The 19,531-nt window shown below is 42.1% G+C and overlaps 1 protein-coding gene across 1 annotated transcript in view; it reads right to left on the bottom strand.

The window, feature by feature from the left end:
- Positions 1–19,531, bottom strand: part of neo1a (neogenin 1a) — a 170,721-nt gene that overhangs the window by 77,208 nt on the left and 73,982 nt on the right. Inside the window, exons 3-4 of the mRNA XM_085349868.1 lie at positions 4,903–5,178; positions 3,397–3,547 (exon numbers count right to left, since the gene is read on the bottom strand). Of these exons, the coding sequence (XP_085205994.1) occupies positions 3,397–3,547; positions 4,903–5,178 (427 nt within the window). The remainder of the gene's footprint in view (positions 1–3,396; positions 3,548–4,902; positions 5,179–19,531) is intronic.

Here is a 19,531-nt window from a genome sequence, read left to right as displayed (position 1 = left end):
ATGTACACCTGTTCAGCATCTTGAAAGTGCACATTTCTGATCATCTAATCGGCACCTTAATGCATTTAGTCGTGCTGAAGTTCAAGATGAGCATCAGAATGGGAAAGAAAGATCATTTAAGTGATTTTGAACATGGCAAGGTTGTTGGTGCTAGATGGGCTCGCCTGAGTATTTGAGAAACTGCTGAACTACTGGGGCTCTCCTACACAACTGTCTCTAGCGGTCAGAGGGAAACGGCCAGAATGCTTACAAATTGACAGGAAGACAATAGTAACTGAAATAACTTCTCGTTATGACCAAGGTATGCAGAAGAACCATGCACAGTGCATCTTGAAGCAGATGGGCTATAGCAGTTTAGAAGATCACATGGTGAGCCACTACTGTCAGCTGAAAACAAAGTACGATTAATATTAGCTCACCAAAACTGAACAACAGAAGATTGGAAACATTGGCTGGTCCGCTGAGTCTCGATTTCTGCTGCCACATTCAGATGGTTGGGTCAGAATTTGGTGTGAACAACATGAAAGTTTGGATCCATCCTTGCAGCCCTGTATTAAGAATTCAGGCTGCTGCTGGTGTAATGATGTTGGGCCCATTAGTACAAACTGAGCACTGTTTAAAGCCCCGAGCACTACCTGAATATTGTTGCTCACCATGACCACAGTGTACCATTTCCTGCTTCCAGTAAGATAACTCATCATTGTTACAACGCTCACATAATATCAAACATGACAGAGACTTCCCTGTACTTAAGTCACCAGATCTCCATCCAAAAGAATACTTTAAGATGGTAGGGTCAGAATTTGCCGTACACTATGTGACTCTGTGTTTATACACCTCTCTGTGTAAAATTATTAGTTATTATTAATCTCTGGCTCTCATCCACAGCATGTCTTTGTCCCGTCTTCCTCTGAGGAGTGTTTCCAGCTCTTTGTTGAATCTGTGCCATGAAGAATTAAGATAGCTCCGAGGATCAAAGGGAGTACAAGCAAGACATACCTAATCAAGTGTCCAGTAAGTGTATGTTTATATATAACAAAGGAGATATTATCCAAAAATTACTTTGCAAGTAGAGAAAAATATGTCTACCAATAAAAGTTGGTGGGTTGCAAAAAACAACATAAATCATTTAATGAGTTGATCAAACAAACAAGAGCTTCACACGTAAAAACGGATCATTTTGTCCTGTGTGAAGTGAGGCAGCATCTCACCGCATGATTCTTTATAATCACACTCAGACACATGCAGGAGAGGACAAGTTTCTGTCCCAGGTGAGCCACAATCAACAGGTCCAGGACTTAATTTTCACTCATGACAAAAGGGTGGTGGTGGTGTCGGTAGTTAGGTTAGGTCATTCTCTTCTATCGCTTACAGATTTGTAAAAGACTGCAGACTGTGACTGACCGAGATCCAACACGCTTTTTCTTGGTCACAAGAAGAATCTATGAATATTATTCCCAGATCTGACACAGTGGCCCCGTGAGCCGGACACAACAAAGAGAAATCAGCTACTGATCGACTGAGAGTGGGGCAACCACCTGTTTAGTTTCAGCCCTCTGCTCTGTCCTTGTCTGTCAACATAGAGACATTTTTAAACAGCCAGTAAGGCCTACATGCCAATACGGGCAAGTGATCCCAATGAAATGTCTCCTGACAGGTTATGAATAACATGCTAATGAGACTCTTCAAAGACCTAAGACAGAAATCCTACTTATGGCAGAAATCCTTTATGCAGCACATTGTGAAAAGACTTTTGAAGATTTCCTCTGCGTCTTTCAAAGTATCTTAAAGAACTTCAGTGAAGTCGGGCAGAAAGTGGAAGGACTAGCAAAGAATTACAGGGAAGAATTAGAAATTCAAGAGTCTGCATTGTCCAAAGCCTCTTTCATCTTGCACTCTTATCGCGTTACCTTTGTTATTTGTTGCTCGGGATAATAGTGGCTGTAAGCCATTGTGAATTCAGACGTAGAGAAAAAGAAAACAAGAGATGTGACCGAGCTGAAGGATCGGCAGCGATACTCCCCACCATCGCTGAGCTGCTCCGCTTTCGATTGGTAGCTTTGACACGTCTTCATCAACTCTCATCTCATGTCTACAGCTCCAGCGTTGCTGCTTTCAAGGCCCTGTTTGTGTTGCGCACCAAAGACCAATTAGATACTCTTTGCAGATTCCCCTTACTCTCTCCCTTACACTACATGCCACACCAATTTTTAATTGACAGGAGCTCCTCTATCTTTCATGTAATGCCTGGAAGGAACAAGAGACTCTCAACAGGAAAAAAGGGGAAAATTCCACTGCTATTCTTTTTAATTGTCAATGTCGTCGTTAATGAAAAGAAAAAAAAAAATCAAAGGAACAACCTTGGAGATGTATTCACCGCTCAATTTTTTTTTGCGCTGAAGGCAGGAGCATCGGGGTCTTCTTCTATATGACCCAGACATCCCTGCTTTTTCACTATGCTTGCTAATTACCAACGGAGACACCCTAGGGGGGTGGCTATGCGAGCTGGATATTGTCTTGTATTTAATAGAAGGTAGATTAATAAGTACCTTTTTACCCAGCTCCCTTTGGAGGTCAGAACATTCAGACAATTCCACAGGCATTAAAAACTTGAGGTGTGGAGCTATGCTTGGAACCAGAGGTTGGAAGGTCTAATGATATTCTCGTTCACACCGCACCGGGGCCTCGCGATTACCAATGTGACGACCTTACATTTAATTTCACTGAACGCCCAAATCCATTCTGAGCTAGATTTAGATGAATGAGCCACATTTTAGCCACGTTGAGTTGAAGAGTTATTATTCCACAGGAGCAGCACACAGGGGTTAGGTAAACAAAGTGCTTTCTTAATTGGTGAGAACCAAACTTCACATGTCCAATGCAATTCTCTCTGAGGGATTTGAGCTGCACTGCCTGAGCTAATGAGAGCCAGAGAAGTGAGAGCACAGGCACTGTGACACTCTGTCTTGGCTCTTAATTTGTGAACTTCCCCTCAGCTGGCAACCCCACAGCCTGCTCTCCCAGATGAAGTGGCTCCGTTGGCACGTCCAGGTCTCCCCCCGGGGCTCTCTGGGTAGCTGTGGCAGAACGGCATTAACACCTTGGGGAGCAGGCGCCAGGACTAACAGTTTAGCTTCTGGAGGCCAGAGGCACCGGGTACAAAGGAGCAGTACATTACAGTACTCTGCTGCTTTTATAAACCTAGGAATGTGCGAGAGCCCAGGGAAGCTGAGCACAACTGCTTGTGGCTTTACTGTAACTATCGCCAATTACTGGCAACTTTCAGGTGATAATCCAAACCTGTTGTTTTTTCTTTTTTGTTTAACAATCTCTGCTTTTTCGATCAGAATAGATAAATGCATCAAACAATAGATCACAGAGCTGCCCTACACGTACCTCTCTTCCAGCAGCTTGTCTCCAAACATCCAGCTGATGCGTGGTGTAGGGTAACCCGTGGCCACACAGGGCAGCAGCACGCTGGCATCAGTCGTCTTGGTCACAGACACAGGCTGCACCAGGAATTCCAGCTTCCTCTCCTCGCCAGTTTCTTAGATGTGAAGGGGGAAAAAAAGGGGGTCAGGGTTAAGACTGAGGTTAAGCAAAGAATTTCTGGGAAGAATTAAAAACTCAAGAGTGGGTATTGTCTTTATTTTCCAAAGCCGCTTTCATCTTGAACTCTTATCAAGTGTATTATTTGTTTTATTGATCAGAAAAAAAGGACAAACAAACAGTAAATTGCAGCCTGCAACAGGAATTCCAGCTTCCCCTGCAGTTTCTTAATTGACCGGGGGGGGCGACCGTTAAGGCTGAGGTTAAGGCTAGGGTTGAGTAAGCTAACCTCCATGTCCATCCATCTTACACTTAAGACTGACTGACAGCCTGACACTCAAGCCACAAAGAGTCAGACTGAATAATGATAATGATATCTAGCACAGATAAAGCTGTGTATGAGTTCAAACTGCTGTGTATGATTCCAGCTGCAACTTAATGCTGGAATAGCATCGACTAATAACCACGAGGGTCACGGTCAGCCAGACTTCTTATTTTTTTAATAATGAACTGCTGCGAGTTCACAGGAATGTGTGAAACTCCCACTCAGCAATTCACGGCGAAAATACCAGAGCTGTATTTGGTTGTGCCGTCACAAGAAAACAAAAAAAAAGACACAACTACACATGATAATAACTACACCTAATACATTTATTCATGTCCCTCCAATATCTGATGGTGTCCACGCAAAAATGTATTTCCATTTCGTCACAAAGCTTTAAAATCTTCCCCTTTGTGTGGCTCCAACTTCCTGCCACTCTACCACACATCTTTAAAGGAGGCAAACAGAGATGAAGACCCCCACTGGGGCCTTGTTGAAGTCTGATTTACAGCCTCTAATATCTTCCCTGTGCTGGCAGGAGCCTGGTGCTTAACAACTTAGTAAATAAAACTTCCAGGGGGGTGAGACAAGACCCTGCCACAATGGAATTCGGGTTCCTTTTGAGCTGCAGCTGAGTTACTGTTGCATCACTGATAACCCCAGTGGGAATTTTACCGCTCCTGCTAGCATTCAAAAATCTCTCACCACAGGTAGCCGGGTCTCTTCACACTAAAGGTAATGAGCAACCGAGAGAGAACTCAATGTACTGCTGTAATTAAATGATGCACTGGACTATATACAAATTTCAATTTACCTCACAAGAGGACCTACGAGGGTCTAAAAGCTCTAAAGATGTGGTGACGTTTTAACAGGTGACAACTGATGACAAGCAGGGTAAAATATTTTAATATTAGAAAACAATACTAGTGTATTCATTATATTGCATAACTGAGTTTACAGCGAGAAGTTCCTATAGTAACAGATGTAGATTCATAATGGACAACATTTCACCTGGTGTTCTCTCAAATTACCTGGTACAGTTTGGAGCTCGGCCTCATCACTCAACTTGGAAGAGCCAACGTTTTCCACAAGGCAGCGGTACGTGCCAGCGTCCGTCTCCGAGGCATTGCTTATAACCAGGGCTCCACTCGGTAGCTGGATCAACCTGGTACTCAGCTCCAGGGGCTGTCGGTCTTTCTCCCACCGGATGAAGGCCACCAGATCCGAGTTGACCTCACATGCCATCACCTGACTGTCCCCAAGTCGCGCAGTGGCTGGCAACGGTTGGTTGGCAAACCTGGGCATCCCTGCAAGACAGCGATAAGGCAGATGAGGAACACTCATAGCAAAATTTTATGGTAGCAGTTTAAGGGGTTTATGAAACCTGAATGAAAAAAGCAGGGCTTCAGGTTTTTAGTAAACTTGAAAGCAAAGGCATGCTGACAAATTTGACTGTTTCATTTCATTAAATTTAACTTTAAGCTGCAATTGGATGTAAATTTTTGCTAAGGCAGATTGGAAAGGCAAATTGATTACCACAGCAGCTAATGAAGCTATAAAAAAGAATGTGGTATATCGGTTTTGAACTTTGACTTTGAAGCTGCATATTTCGTCTCATCTTTAGAACTGAAAAATATTGGAAGCGTTCTCTTGCACATCCATCCAATTTCTGGTTATATTCTTAGGAGCGAAACAGGCCAAAATCTTCAGCACCCACCTGTCCCGACCTCTTGCAAACAGACAAACAAACCACCACCCTTCTCCTGCACACCCGTGTCATACAATCGTTTATCCTTGATGGTGGATGTTAATTTGCCACGCAGAGCAGGAGACACACGGCACTAATTTAAAAAAAAAAAAAAAGCTGGATCCACAGGCTGTTTGCGCTGCTGTAGCCCGACTTTCATCTTGATGCAAAATAATTATTTCCTGGGTTTGTAGTCATTGATCTGAAACCAACACTCCCGGGCCGCTTCCGAAACAATCGCGCACAATGACTTCAATTAAAAAGAACTTACAATGTGTAAACTGCAAATGTTATTCTTGGGTTTATTAGTGAGGCAGAGGGAAGAGTTTGTTGTTTTCCAAAGTAAGAAGGCCACTCCATCTCCAATGAAAAGTGCAACATGCTGTGTTATTATCATGGAGGGCCTCTCGAGGTTTTGGGCCAACTGTGATCGTCTCCTTGGAAATTTGTGCAGATGAAACAAAGAGTCTTGTTTGAGTGTCTGTTTTTCTGTTTATGAGAGCAAGTTTAGCTGCTGTAACTCCGCTGAAGACTTGCTAAGCGATGACTTGGCGTCCGCCCCGTCCTCACCTACAGACATCTCTTCAAATCCCCTGCCAGGAATGGCTCCAGGGTAAATCACACTTTAAGATAAGGGCCCAACAGTGACAGACTCCCCTCCCGGCCTGGGCCGACGTGCACAGCTTCTCTGAGTATATCTCAGCACAGTTCGGTTAATATTGGCTTAGCTGATATTTTTGTAACTGAGCTGCCAATCACTTAATATATAATCATGGCAGGGTAGGAAAAAAATAATGAGCTGACTTATTGAGGGATTAAAAGATACTTTCGCCCCTCCCTACAAGCTCAGACTTACTCACTGCTTGGTGCTGCTCAAGACAAGCCACAACTGAAAGGGCGCCTTCGATCATCAGATATCTATCTAGAGGTCAAAAATGACCCCTCAGTCGGGGCCTAACGATGTCTCCTCCACATTTTTTTTGTTGTTCTTTCAAAAAAATGTTAAGTAGAGGTAAACAGAAACTAAAATGTATTAAGAGGGAAAAAATAAGCTCATTAACTGCATGATGATTGATAATCATGGGTTACACTCATTGAAAAACAAAACAAAACACTGGACTGATAGATTAAAGGGTTAAAAATTATATATAATAGTGAGGAGAAAAGCAATGGTTTATGAGTTAGTGTGTGTCTTAAAATATATTTAAGACACATTTACACCCCTAATAATTCTAATCTTACTTTCTGCAAATGGACATGTGCACAATGACATCAGGCCAAACCGTGTGCTGTGGCCTCAATGTGCTTATCTGATAAAGACCAAAAAATTTATTAATTAATAGAAATACCAGACAGCCTTTAACTTTATACAGTGCTCTCCAGATAGTAAGTAAATCCTTTAGCCCATGACATTTCTAAAGATGAGAATGACCCTCACTTAATGCATCTGAGGTCTAAAAAGTGACTAGAGACTTAGTGGAAAAGCTTAAGCCTTTACACTGTGGGCCAAGGAAGACACGGCAGAGGGCTCCACAAGTCATCTGCAGACATGCAGGGCAGGGGGAGAACATTGTGTCTGTACAACTTCAGTTCAGACTGTAGTGAGCACTTTCTGACTCGGTCTGCAGTTAGTCAGTCTCCAGCTCTCAATCGACTAATCCTTTGTTCCTCTTGCCTCATCACATCTCCGCAGGCTGTTCATCAGCTTGCCGTGTCTTCAGGGAGTGCGTTTCTGGGTGTGTGTTTGTGTGAGAGTGGGTGTATGTGGGGAGCCTAACTCACAAGAGCATGACAGCCGTTGTGTAACAGCCAGTTATAATGAAGTGGACTGCTTACGATGACATGAATATGTATGCGCGTGCTTATGCTTGCGTGTTAGGTGCTAAAGTGTACATAAGCACATTAAGTGTGGGTCAAGGCAAGGGGCATTGTAGATGGGAAGCGGTGAGTGTCGATGCTAACACTATCGATTCTAATTAATCACAATTCTCCATTTAAATCAACTTGGTGGACGCTTCATTTTCCAGAGCCTTGCTCAGCACCATCTATTGAACTGAAGTGCTGGGCTGCCAATCTGCACTTATTATCGGAGTGTGATGGAGCCAAATGAGTCCAGGAGAGCAATGGTATTTCAGCGGCCAAAATCCAAAGACTGGAGGGTTTATTCTAACAGAAAGCGGTTTCATTCTTCATTTTAAACGGAGCAAAATGTGCCTCCTCTGATCTCATTGATCCTCCCAAAAACATTTTCATACACCCAGCACTTGCACCAAATGCCTCCTTTGTGGAAGGTGGTTAGCTAGATTCATCAAACCCTGCATTATCTGCTCGGCTCTACCAGTAGAGCTGATAATAATCAGAATGCTAATGAAAGAACACGTCCCTCACTGGATGGAGATTAGCCGAAAACTAGTGCGCCACAACGAATGAGCATAACGACTGCCTGCCCCACCTCAGAGAAAAACCAAGCGCAATTATGTACACGCATACACAGGCGTACCCTTAAATCACACTGTTGGGTTCTCACTATTCTTAATTAAAATAAGGTATAGAATAATAATGAGCAGCTTAATAGAATTCACAGAAGGCTTTAAGGATCTCCCTTGAGATTCAAGCGAATTAGTGACTGACTGCAGAATGGCTCTTTCACCTTGGATCAAAAACATAGCTGTGTTTGATGTTACATATTTTCAAGCAGTGTCAGTTACGGTAATTGGCGAAAACTGAAACTGGCTTACATTTTGTGCCAGGGCCCGGGGGGAAATGTCTCCCTATGCGTCGTGGCCAGATGCTGAGTTTGGATTGCTAACATGAAATACCTAATTTTCCATGGAGAAAATATGGAATGTAAAAAAATCAAGTCATATGGTTTATGCTTTGGAGGGAGCTCATATTTTTAAGCCCACAGAAACACCAAAGGTTACCGAAAAGACAGGATCTAGCATAATTACATAGTCTAAATGGGTAACTAGCAGAGGGATTTTTCACAGTGCAACCTTTACTTCTTCACTTTCAATTAGCATAATAATGATGTCATTAGACTAATGACAGGGCAATAAAACAACAATATATTCTAACACGATGTAATTTATTGATACATATAACAACAATTTCTCCACTTGCTACGGCTAAACATAAGACCAGGACAGTAAGACTCAGGACACAAACACAAAGATATGATAGCTACGCCAGACAAGTTACGCTTACAAGCTTAACTAGCTTCATGTTGCAATCAGCTCAACTCTGAGACACCAGTGTGGGGTGGGCATAATACTAGAATTTCAAACTTTCAAATCCAGGAAAATACTCCATTTTTTATATGAATGATACCAGCACAGCCAAAAAATAAAACAAGAAAATTAAGATTAGAATAGTAGTATGATATTGTCTGCTACCTAACTCTAAAATTTATGTTATTGGTTTATTATTATCCAACGTCCACTAGCCATATCCCCAATAAGACCCTAACAGATGGCTAATATCAGATACTCACTAATAATTAAATCAGAGACAATCTGAAAGGTTGACATAACTTCCAGGATAGAAATATGAAGACCATGCTAAAAGCCACATTCTATCAGAAGGCCACTGGATGTCGATAGCTGTGGTTGCTAAAAGACTTCCAGTCCCATAGAAATCTATAAGAAAACTGTTTTCATACTTGACCTCTTTAAACACTTTCCTGTTAAGTTTATGGGCTCTGTGACTCATTCCAGATCATACTGAATTTTGCAAATCTTGGTCATATTATGAACAAGATTTGCAAAGTAGGACGTATGTTTCAAAACAGAGGAATATCAGTGCTATGCTCATTGGCTAACAACTCGTGAATGACAAGTTGTCAAACCAATGGGTGACGTCCCGACAGCTCTGTCCAGCTTTTATGCTGTCTATGAGTAAAACAGGTAACATTAATGTGTATGGCTTTAATGTTGTTTAAAAGGGAGCTTTGCTGGCCTCTCAAAATTACCTACAAAGAGTTGTTCAATAATGTTAACATCATGTTCATGTGTTAGTGATGGGAGAGGCTATGTGCTGTGTGAAGTTGTGTCAGATGGAGTGTGCAAAGAAGGCACGTTGGTATTGATACTGTAGCAGATGATGATCTAATCCAATAGCAATTTTTAGCACTGATTAGTGTCAGAGTATGATTTTTAATGACAATCCTACACTGGATCAAGCTCACTAGCCAAGAGCATGCAGTTTTTGAAATATAACCTAATATAAATTCTACGCTGTTGTTTAATGTTTCGGATAGTACTATTATTGACAGCAGCCAGAGGTAATATTAAATGTACACATCCATGAGCTAAACCTTTAAAAAGTTTAAAAGCAAAGAGGAAATTCTCTAAATGTAGCAACCACGAACAGGAGGAAGAAATATATAACAAAAGAGACACAACTCATCTTCTCATCACAGCAAAGAGTAGACTACGGCATCATTCCACTACTTCTTTCTCCCTTTCTGAATTCAACAAGTTCACTGCCATTCGTTGGAGACTGCTGAAAGTCATTCTGGGAAATGTGGAGAAATCAATACGTGAAACTGAGGCCCACAAGTCAGGCTTTAGGAAAGTGGATACACTAGAGACGTAAATTAAAACCCGTTGTGTCAGAATAATTCCTAGAATGCACCGACTGTTACAAATGTGCGTGAGTGTGTCTGACCATGCAAAGGGCGCAATAATAACATCCTTTTTGTCCTCCATTATCAACATGTCTCTTTCGGTTTTGCAACCCAAGTACACAAACAACCGCAATTTCTATTCTTGGTGTTTTTTTATGAAATTCAAAAGATGAGACGGGGCCAAAAAAAAAATAAAAACAAAAACAAAACCCCCACCGCTTTCAGTGAAGTGACAGATCTGACGCCAGCTGAAGAGTAAATTAGACAGAATGTGAAGACATCCAATTAATGGAAACGTAAATCGAAGATGTCAGGTGAATGCAGGAGTGGCAGGGTAATCAAGCAGTCCAAAAAACACAGTCATTTCTGCTGCGAGTGACTGTGAGGAGGTGGTCTGAATGTAATTCCTTGGTATTAAATCTCCATGAACAATATCAGGTTTGCTTTGTTCAGTTCAGCGTCTCTTTCTGCTCATGCTCCCTTTAAAGCTGCAGCGTAAGTGATAATTAATTTTTCTAATTGAAGGTTTCCAAGCTTCAGGCAAGAATATTTTACTAAGGGCTTCCTCCATTACATCAAATCAAGCCATCTAGCCCACATACAGTCTTAAGAGCAGAATTAATTCACACTGTGCACTATATATATATATATCTGTCAAACACAAAGTCAAACTCAATATATATTCAGAGGATTTGTAAATCACTGGTTTATCATGCAGACCTGAGCTCTTTAGTGCAATTCTGTGCAAAGGTCTTGAACGCCCCCACATTTCTTTATCTTTTTCTAGGAGAGTGGGAAACATTTGCAGCACATAGATGGAAATGCAGTATATGATGCAAAAGTAGAGTCTGAACAATTCCAGCAAGCTTAAAAGCCACTATTTGGCATGTTCACCTTTATAGTTCAACACAGCCTGAACTCTCTTACTCAGCTTTCTTGTAATTTCTCTAAACAGCCTTCAGGAATAGTTCTCCAGGATTTTTGAAGGACGTTCAGAGCTCTTCTTTTGCAACCTTGACCATTTTTTACAGATGGCTGCAGACACTCACTTTTGTACTTCTCTGCTGGACCTCCTCTGTACATTTTGATGCCAATTTAAATCAAAAACTTCAAATTTGGATTGTTCACGCCATAAGAACTATAGCCACTGACTTTCAGTCTTGTTCTTTGTTTACTTTGGCATTCCTCCATTTTTTCTCCCCGTTTCCTTTCCTTAAGAATAGCTTCTTAACAACCAACCTTCAAATGAGAAATGATCTCAGTGGAAAGGTATCCACTAAGACCGAGTGTTCAGTAGCTCAACGGGATCAACTGAAGAGGCAGAGGCATTTCTCAGGTCAGGTCTTTGCTGGATTTTCCCCCCCCCCATTTCTTAAGAACATGACTTTCAGATATTGTTCATTTGTTGTAGATGCTATTTTAATCAAGACTGTCTCGTATGCTACTAAAACTCTAAAAACCTTAAAAACTAGACTTATTTTTTTAGCAGCCACGAGTCCCATTATAATATTCTACATCCGATCAAAGTGTCATGCATCTAATTTTAGGGTTTATATTTAACCTACCAGTGGACCAACTCCTTCTGGGTTTCTTAAAAACAGAAAAGAAAAAAAAAACCTGAACAAACAAAATAAGAAGTAAAAAAAACAACACTTTCCCCAAGATTCTCCACAGGATCTAGCACACAAAATCCTTCCACCCCCTAATAATAGTGCATTAATACATTAATGTATTCTGTATATGAATAAGCTCAGACAGCACCATGGACGCCCATAAGCAAACAATAACAAGGATAACTGCTCTTAGAGAGAGGCGTTTATATTTCTTCTTTGCTCTGTTATCAAACTTTAATTGGATTGTATTGCAGAACCCACTCAAACACTCAAAGACATTCCCTCCAAACAATAAAACCACAACGCTACCCCCACCACCCTCTCCCGCCCACCCACCATCACTCTTCATAAAGGCACTTCAACATTTATTGTACAAGAAAAATATTTCTTTCTCGCACTAATGCAGCCTAGATCGTGATGAAATTAAACGTTGAGGGGTGGTGCTTTGCCTGTGTCCTTAAGTGGCTCTGCATGCATGAAAAGCACAACATGAATTCTTTATAATGCCGTGCCAAGAGGGAGTTAGTTTGGGCTTTTTTAGATTTAATATCAGAAGTGGTCAAGAATCAAGCTGGTTTTTCAAAGAAAACCTTGATGTTTAATTACAAAGTTTGCATGGCCCACACAGGGGAAGATATTACGGCTGCACAGCCACTGCGGTTGTCCTTCTTAAAAATGCATGCAAACTTGTACATTTAAATGCGTCTGATCTGCTAAGCAAATAGACATTTTGGAATCACAAATTCTGGGAGATGTTTGCTCGCGCTCTTTACCCGCTAGGCAGTAAAAGGTAACAACAACTTTCATCCCATCAGGGGGTGAGAGGTGGGAGGCCTCGGCGAAATTGACAAGAATGCAAACAGAATTAATTAACGAACGTGTACTGGAAGCTAACACAAAAGTTACTGGGATTATCCATCGCGTATAAAGCCAGACACGAGCATGGCATGCTGAGGAAATGATGAAACGTGAACGTCTGGCTGTGTCATCGCAACATGCTCGTCTTTTTCATCAACAGGGTGGAGTGACAATGATGTGATACAGTGCAATAAATAGACTGGCTTTTTTATTTTTTTAATCTTTGTTAAATTTTCATCCAAACAGCTACCAGTTAGAACACATGGCTAACGATGACATTGGTTAACAACTGAACTAAAACAAAAATTCAAACTGCTTACTCCAATGAGACAGTTGGAAACATGTAACAAACAATGAGCTCATCAGTGGAAAAAACCTAACAATAAATCAGTACTTCTAAACTACATAATGTGTGCAGTACAATGGTAACCGCAAGTGCATACACAGAGAAAAGCTTGTGTTGTGTACACACATCAGAGGAGCAGACAGAAGACGGGTGTGTGGGTGGTGTGCCACAAAAGTCAGCCTCAGACTGGGGTCCTTATTTTATCTTTTGAGCTGTGTAAAGATGACAGAACAAGCATTTCCTGACCTTGCATCCAGCCACAGCTTGAACAGAGTAGTACAGTGAAAACATTAGGCAGCTGGTACCCAGGAAAGACGCATCAGCCTGTTGTTATATTTGAAATATGGCACAGCAGAAGGCAGTCGCGAAATAGATGCATAGTTTTATTGTTGCGAACAAGAATGAAAACAGACGCCTATATGTGTAGTGCTGGTGTATTCGGGACACTGATCCTCCCAACTTCCTTATGTATGTTAAGCTAACTCAGCAAGGCTAAACAGCTCTTAGCTAGGGGAGGGGCATTTGGAACTGGTACCGCGCTGGATGAAGACCAGATTTTGAGTAAAGAACAGCTTTCTAAACATTTATGACAAGCAGCAGATTGGCCCCGCGGCGCAGCTGCAGAACCTAGTTGTGACAACTCTCACTCGTAACGGGGACTATTTCTTTTCTTTTTTTTTTTACTACTACGCTCTTGGTAACACACAATATAGCATGCACTTTAGAGGACAGTCGCTGCAAAATAAATGTCAGTAACCCGTCTCTCTGTCTCGATCAGGATGCTTGCTACCACTGTGACAAGTTTGATTTCCGGCTTTCATTTCTACTTGCGCATGCTTGTGAAAGACAGAGGGAGGAAAAAAAACATAAAAGACCTGCCTACAATGAAAATACACACACTCAATTGTGTCTACATGAATAATGACACATCGGGATGAGGCTGCTGGTACAGTTGGCACTCTGACAGCTTCTGATAGCCTGATGTGGGGAAGAGACAGCGGGGCTACAAGGAGCCTCCCTGATGGTGATGGATGGAGACGGATGCATGACAGGGCTAGGTCAGTTGCCATAGGAACAATACATTAGTTAGAGGGATGAGATGTACTTGAAGAAAAAAAAAAAGTAGAGTTAAATTCAAGACTGTTGCTTTAAAATTAAACCCACTTGTATGTGCATGTATGTCAAATCTCGCAAAGCAGTTAGTTTTATCAGTGCTGTTTACATAATGTAACAGCATAACACATACTGAAATATCTACCCAATCCCCTGTTTTCAAAAGGACGTGTTCACAGTATAAGCCTCTGAGTGAACGAGGGTTGTCACAATAAAAAGAAAAACAAGAAAAAGACTAAATACTTATTTGCAGCAGTATCAATACTAACTGTGCCATTCTGTCCTCCTCCAGTTGACTCACAGCTTCCCACAGCACCTGCAGACGGGCAGGCACACAACCCTCCCCTCACTGGCAGCTGGAGTGGCTGATGTTTAGGTGGAACACTTCAGGAGGAATTTCGAGAGGTGGGTAAAGCTCCCGTTTCAACAACCTTGAAATATTAAACAGCTAAACACATAAATGTTAACCCGGCTGGCTTCATCATACCTCTAATGTGAGCCTCTCCACTCTTCACAGGAGCCATTCAACCATTAACTGCACCCCAGCCAGCAGGGGTCATTTGTCAGTTTTTGTTGCAGGTCTGCAAAACACCGTCTCATCTACAAAAAGGTTGTTTTTTTTGTTTGTTTTTTTAAAGTTAATGAGTAACTATAACCCAGTGCAGTGACTAATGATTATTTTCATTACTGATTAATCTGCAGAATAACTCTAAATTCAGAGACATTTTTCCTTTGTTCAGTACATTGTTATTAAATTGCTTATTGTGTCTGACCAACAGTGAAACCGTCTTATGATCTGTTTTCTGTGACACGGGCAATCAAAAGCAGCAAATTACACCACGTAAGATAATGGGACCGGGTTCACGCTTGTATTTTTTGGATTGAGAATGGCTGACTCATGCAAATGCCTGCTGATTATAATTTGAAAGATCATATTTAACACTATTTTCTGTGCTGCTGGATGAGTTGTACGTGTGTGTGAACGGTCACCTTCCTGTGCGCAATTTCCTCGTGTTCAGGTATGGTCTCTCAAGCGTGGCTCGTCTGATGACTTACCCTCTGGGGACAATGGTTGGGGCTTTCAGGGGGATGCCACTATCTGCTATCTGGTAGGGCACAAACTCCCCCTAGCCAACTACAGAAACATGTGGGGGAGGGGGTTTCTTAAACAGAGCTTCTGAATGTTGTTTCTAGTGGAAAAGCTCTCTTTCATTAAAGATAATTGAGTTGTAGCCAAAACAATACAGATTGCATTAGGCCCTTTAATCATGTTAAGGTGTCTTGCTTTTTTACTGGGCGTTTAGCTCATTGTCAGCCCATTTTGGGGTTGACCTTCTGCAGAGGTCGTTGCCATAGGAGCGGATGCTCCCATTACCCAAGCACAGATAAATGCGTTGGCACTACAACCATAAATCCCTTTGCGCTTCCCGTCTAACCTCCCTGCTTTCCCCTGGCTTCCTTATCAGGGGAAAGCGGGTGGAGGGGGGTGGCAGGTAAGACAGGCTGCAGAGAGAAGCTCCACAGAGCGGCCTCCAATGTCAGAGGAGTCACCTGTGGGATTATAAAGGAGTTGTCAATCAAGCCCAACACGTGAGGAACAAAGAGCGGCTACCGCTGGCCTGCCCTCACATCTTTCTTCAAGTGCTTATTTCCTTAAGGCCTCGAGCAACGCCCAACCCCTCCACTGGAATGAAGAGCCCCTCCACCCTCCCGTAGCTTGACAGGCCATCCAGATAAACCGAGTAAACACACCCTTGTCCGGCTCTCGATGGGCACACGGAGAGCTTCTCCACATTCAGCTCTCTCCTTCAGACTCTTCTCTGCCACTGCGCTGTCTCTTTCCCACTCCCTCCATTACACTCAGATTCACCTCCACCCACTCCTATCACCCCTCCTCTTTTTCCTCTCCATTCTCCTACCACACATTTCAGTAGGAGCTCTATTGTTTGCTAGAGAGGGGGCATGCTGCTGCTGGTTCTTATCTGGGGATGTTGCCGGCACATCTGCAGATGCTATCAGCAGCCCTGTTGCTCTGTTTATGCTCCAGCTCTGCAAGTGCAGCTAGCAGGGAAATGAGATGGATGGAGGATGGGGTCGGGTGAAAATTGAGCGTCTTGCTCAGTAGAAATGATGGAGTGTGTGTGTGTGTGTGTGTGTGTGTGTTTGTTTTGGGGGGCAATGGAGCAAAGGAAGGCCATTGTAAACACAAGAAAAACTAGGACTTTAGTAGTGCAGTAGTCATTTTTGTGCAATCAAGCATCACTACAGTTACTAATGACATGGCTTTTTGTTAGCTTGTAGTTTATGTTCAAGAAATGATGACAATTTTCTACAAAGCTCATCATTTCCACTGATCTGAGGGAAGTAAATGTAAATGTGCCAACCACCACATACAAGCACACAGCTAACTTATTCTTCAGCATGATTTAGGACTCATTTAAAAATCCATGTGTGGGTGTCTGCTTCAAATTATACCCCAATGAAGCTAAGGTAGAACAAAAAATGTTTCCTGCATAACTAGGATTAGAAGTGAGTTGCTATTACAGCACGAAACGTGCTGCAGACAGCTTCACTCCTTAACTTAAAGGGAATTGCCTTTCAAAGTGTAGGGTACACAGACAGACAGAGTGGCCGCTGACAATTTTTGAAGCGCCACTTGTTTAGTTTTTATCACTGGAAGAAACAGTAGTGGCTATGCATGCATTTGTGTGACTATATGCCTGCGAGTATGGGGCTGGCACTGTTTAAGCAGCAGATGTTTGCAAACACACAGATGCAGGCTCGCACGGATGCAAGGTGATGATGTCGCTGCACATGACCAGGAGCATTCATCATCCTTTACTTGGTCAAGAGGTGTGATGCAGTGGCAAATTGTCAGTTATCATTCTTAAGGTGTTTGCACACCTGCGCTGTTTAGTCCATTTAAGTGAAATCTGGCTCTTTTCCCCCTTGGTGCAAGTGTGAATACAATGACCTCACTCGGTCGGTGTGGACCAAAACAACCGCGCCAAGACCTTTTGGAAGAGGTGGTCATAGTGTGGCTCCAAATGAGTTCCAGAGCGGTTTGTTTATGGTTGATCCGAACAAACTACCAGGTGTACGTTGCAAGTTTGAGCAAACCTTCCCATAGCCACGTATGCTTTATATTGTGAGGATGTGGCAAGGTACTATAGATATACATGCCATACACCATTTTCTTTTCTTTCTTTCTTTTTTAAGTACCATAAGTACAGGGACACTACAGATCTTCTACAGCTGAAGAGGGGGCCCTCACCCAGCTGCTCCCACACGCAGCAAAAACTACAAATGGAAGACGATGACTTGGTGACTAGAGCAGCTGCCGCGACAGCGCTAACCTAAGTTGTTCATAACAAAGACAGTTAAGTAAGCTCTGGAAGTACTTTAGACAGCCAAGGGGTGATGAGTGAGCCACAAAAGGTAATATGCAAGTAGTACCATCGTGGTTTGTAAGACCAGTGGAGGAAATACCTCCTGTTTAGTGAAGCACCTCAAAAGACTCAAAAGTGAGTGAGTTTCAAATCATGTTCCCTTCTTGTATCATCCTTAAATACACATTGCCATTTAGTTTGGGACGCATTACTATTTCGCTTGAGCTGCCGTTGCCAATGGGAAATCAACTATTTACCATAGGCTAAAATGGCTAATAAATGAATGATTGAGCTAATGTAATGTAAATAACATTACAAAAGTACTACTTTGTACGCAAAACTACTAACACAAACTCAAAGTACTGTATTCTTTTCTGTATTGTTGTATAAGAGACAGAACATCATCACCTTCACCCGATCACACTTCCTGAGCGAGCTCTGGACTGATATCTGATCCAAATACTGGATCCATCCTATAAATAACTCTAGCATCATTTTGAATTTCAAATCAGAACATTGCGTTACTTTATGTTCGGATAAAAAAGGGTTTTAGTGCAAATTTTCAACACCTCTCATTGCCAAGTGACAGGCCATTAGAGATTGTCTAAATCTCAAGTCTTAAGCAAAATTTATTCAACTAGTAACTATATTAGTTTGGGATTTTCCAGTCAAAGTTTACAGCCATGAATTTATTATTAGTGAAAGGAGCCGGCTGCTTGTGCCTGTCAAGTGCTGAGAGATCAGAAAACAGTTATGATTGTTTTTCCTCTCTTTTCCGCATTCATGTAAACATCTTTCCGAAATGCTCCAGTGAGCGCCAATAACAGCCCGAGCACAGCCGCTCATATTTCGACAAGGAATCTGACAAACGGAGAAGACCAATCTCTCCATGTAGACATGCGTAAAACACAACACACTTTCAAAGTTCATTAGCCACGTCTGGTGAGCTGCAGATGCCATGCGTAAGCGCCGACTAAACAAACTAACGCAAACACAGACATCAAACATTGCAAAAGCATAATGCACATATTGAAAAGGCTGCAGGAGGACAAGATTAGTATTTGAATGAGGATCACAGAGTGTGAAGCATCCATAGCCCCAGAGTACGTCTCTTCACTCGCCGGCTTTATTATTGTTAATTAAATGTGGAAATATGAAACGGATATATTATTTACTGAGGGCAAATGTGCAGCTGTGCCTTTTCATACATAGAAGAAAACAATGCACTCTGATTGAAAAAAATAATCATATCAGGAATAATGCAAAGCAACATGAAGGCAGTCTAATCAGTCGCTGATGCCTAATGGAAAAGGACGCAACAGATCTGTAGAACACCTGGTCGGCCTGACAGTTTGGCATTAATAGCAATTACTTCAGTCCATCTGTAGCGCATTGCCTTCAAACGCAGCAGATGCTGTGCCGATCAGTGTTAACTATATAGATTTGACAATTTGTTTGCCGGCACATTGTGTTGTCCAGCAAACTAAATGTCACATTACAATGATACAAGCTGAAAGCATTACTGTCCTTTAACCACACGACCGCACGTATCCACAGCAATGAAAGCCATGTGCTCATATGAAACCGCTACATGCAGGCTAGTTTTCCGTTACCTGGCTGTAAATGTAAAAGGTATTGATAGGTAAGCATTAAACGCGCAAGACATCTAAAAGGTGAGATGGATAGACGTGTAGAATGGAAGGCGTGCTGTTGTGGTGCTGTTTTGCCTCATCTGACCTGTCAACGTGTGAGAGAAAGAAAGCAAAAAGACGTGATATTGACCTTGGAGCACAAGATATTCCACAATCTTCAAGAAAGCACGCAAACAGTTGTATGACACAATCCCGTAACAACACAGTTCAACACTAACAGCAGGAAGCCTCTACTTTTATTTTTTTTAAAAATCATCAATCAAGTCTCATCAGACTCAACTCAGCGAGTCAAACGCCTCCATGCTGCCCTGCAAT

This window comes from Diplotaxodon limnothrissa, linkage group LG1, assembly GCF_057381915.1.
Source record: "Diplotaxodon limnothrissa isolate DT_005_m linkage group LG1, D_limnothrissa_male_GT1.1, whole genome shotgun sequence".
Taxonomy (NCBI): domain Eukaryota; kingdom Metazoa; phylum Chordata; class Actinopteri; order Cichliformes; family Cichlidae; genus Diplotaxodon; species Diplotaxodon limnothrissa.
Note: the sequence above shows the minus strand (reverse complement) of the source record. Positions and strands in the feature narration are given on the sequence as shown.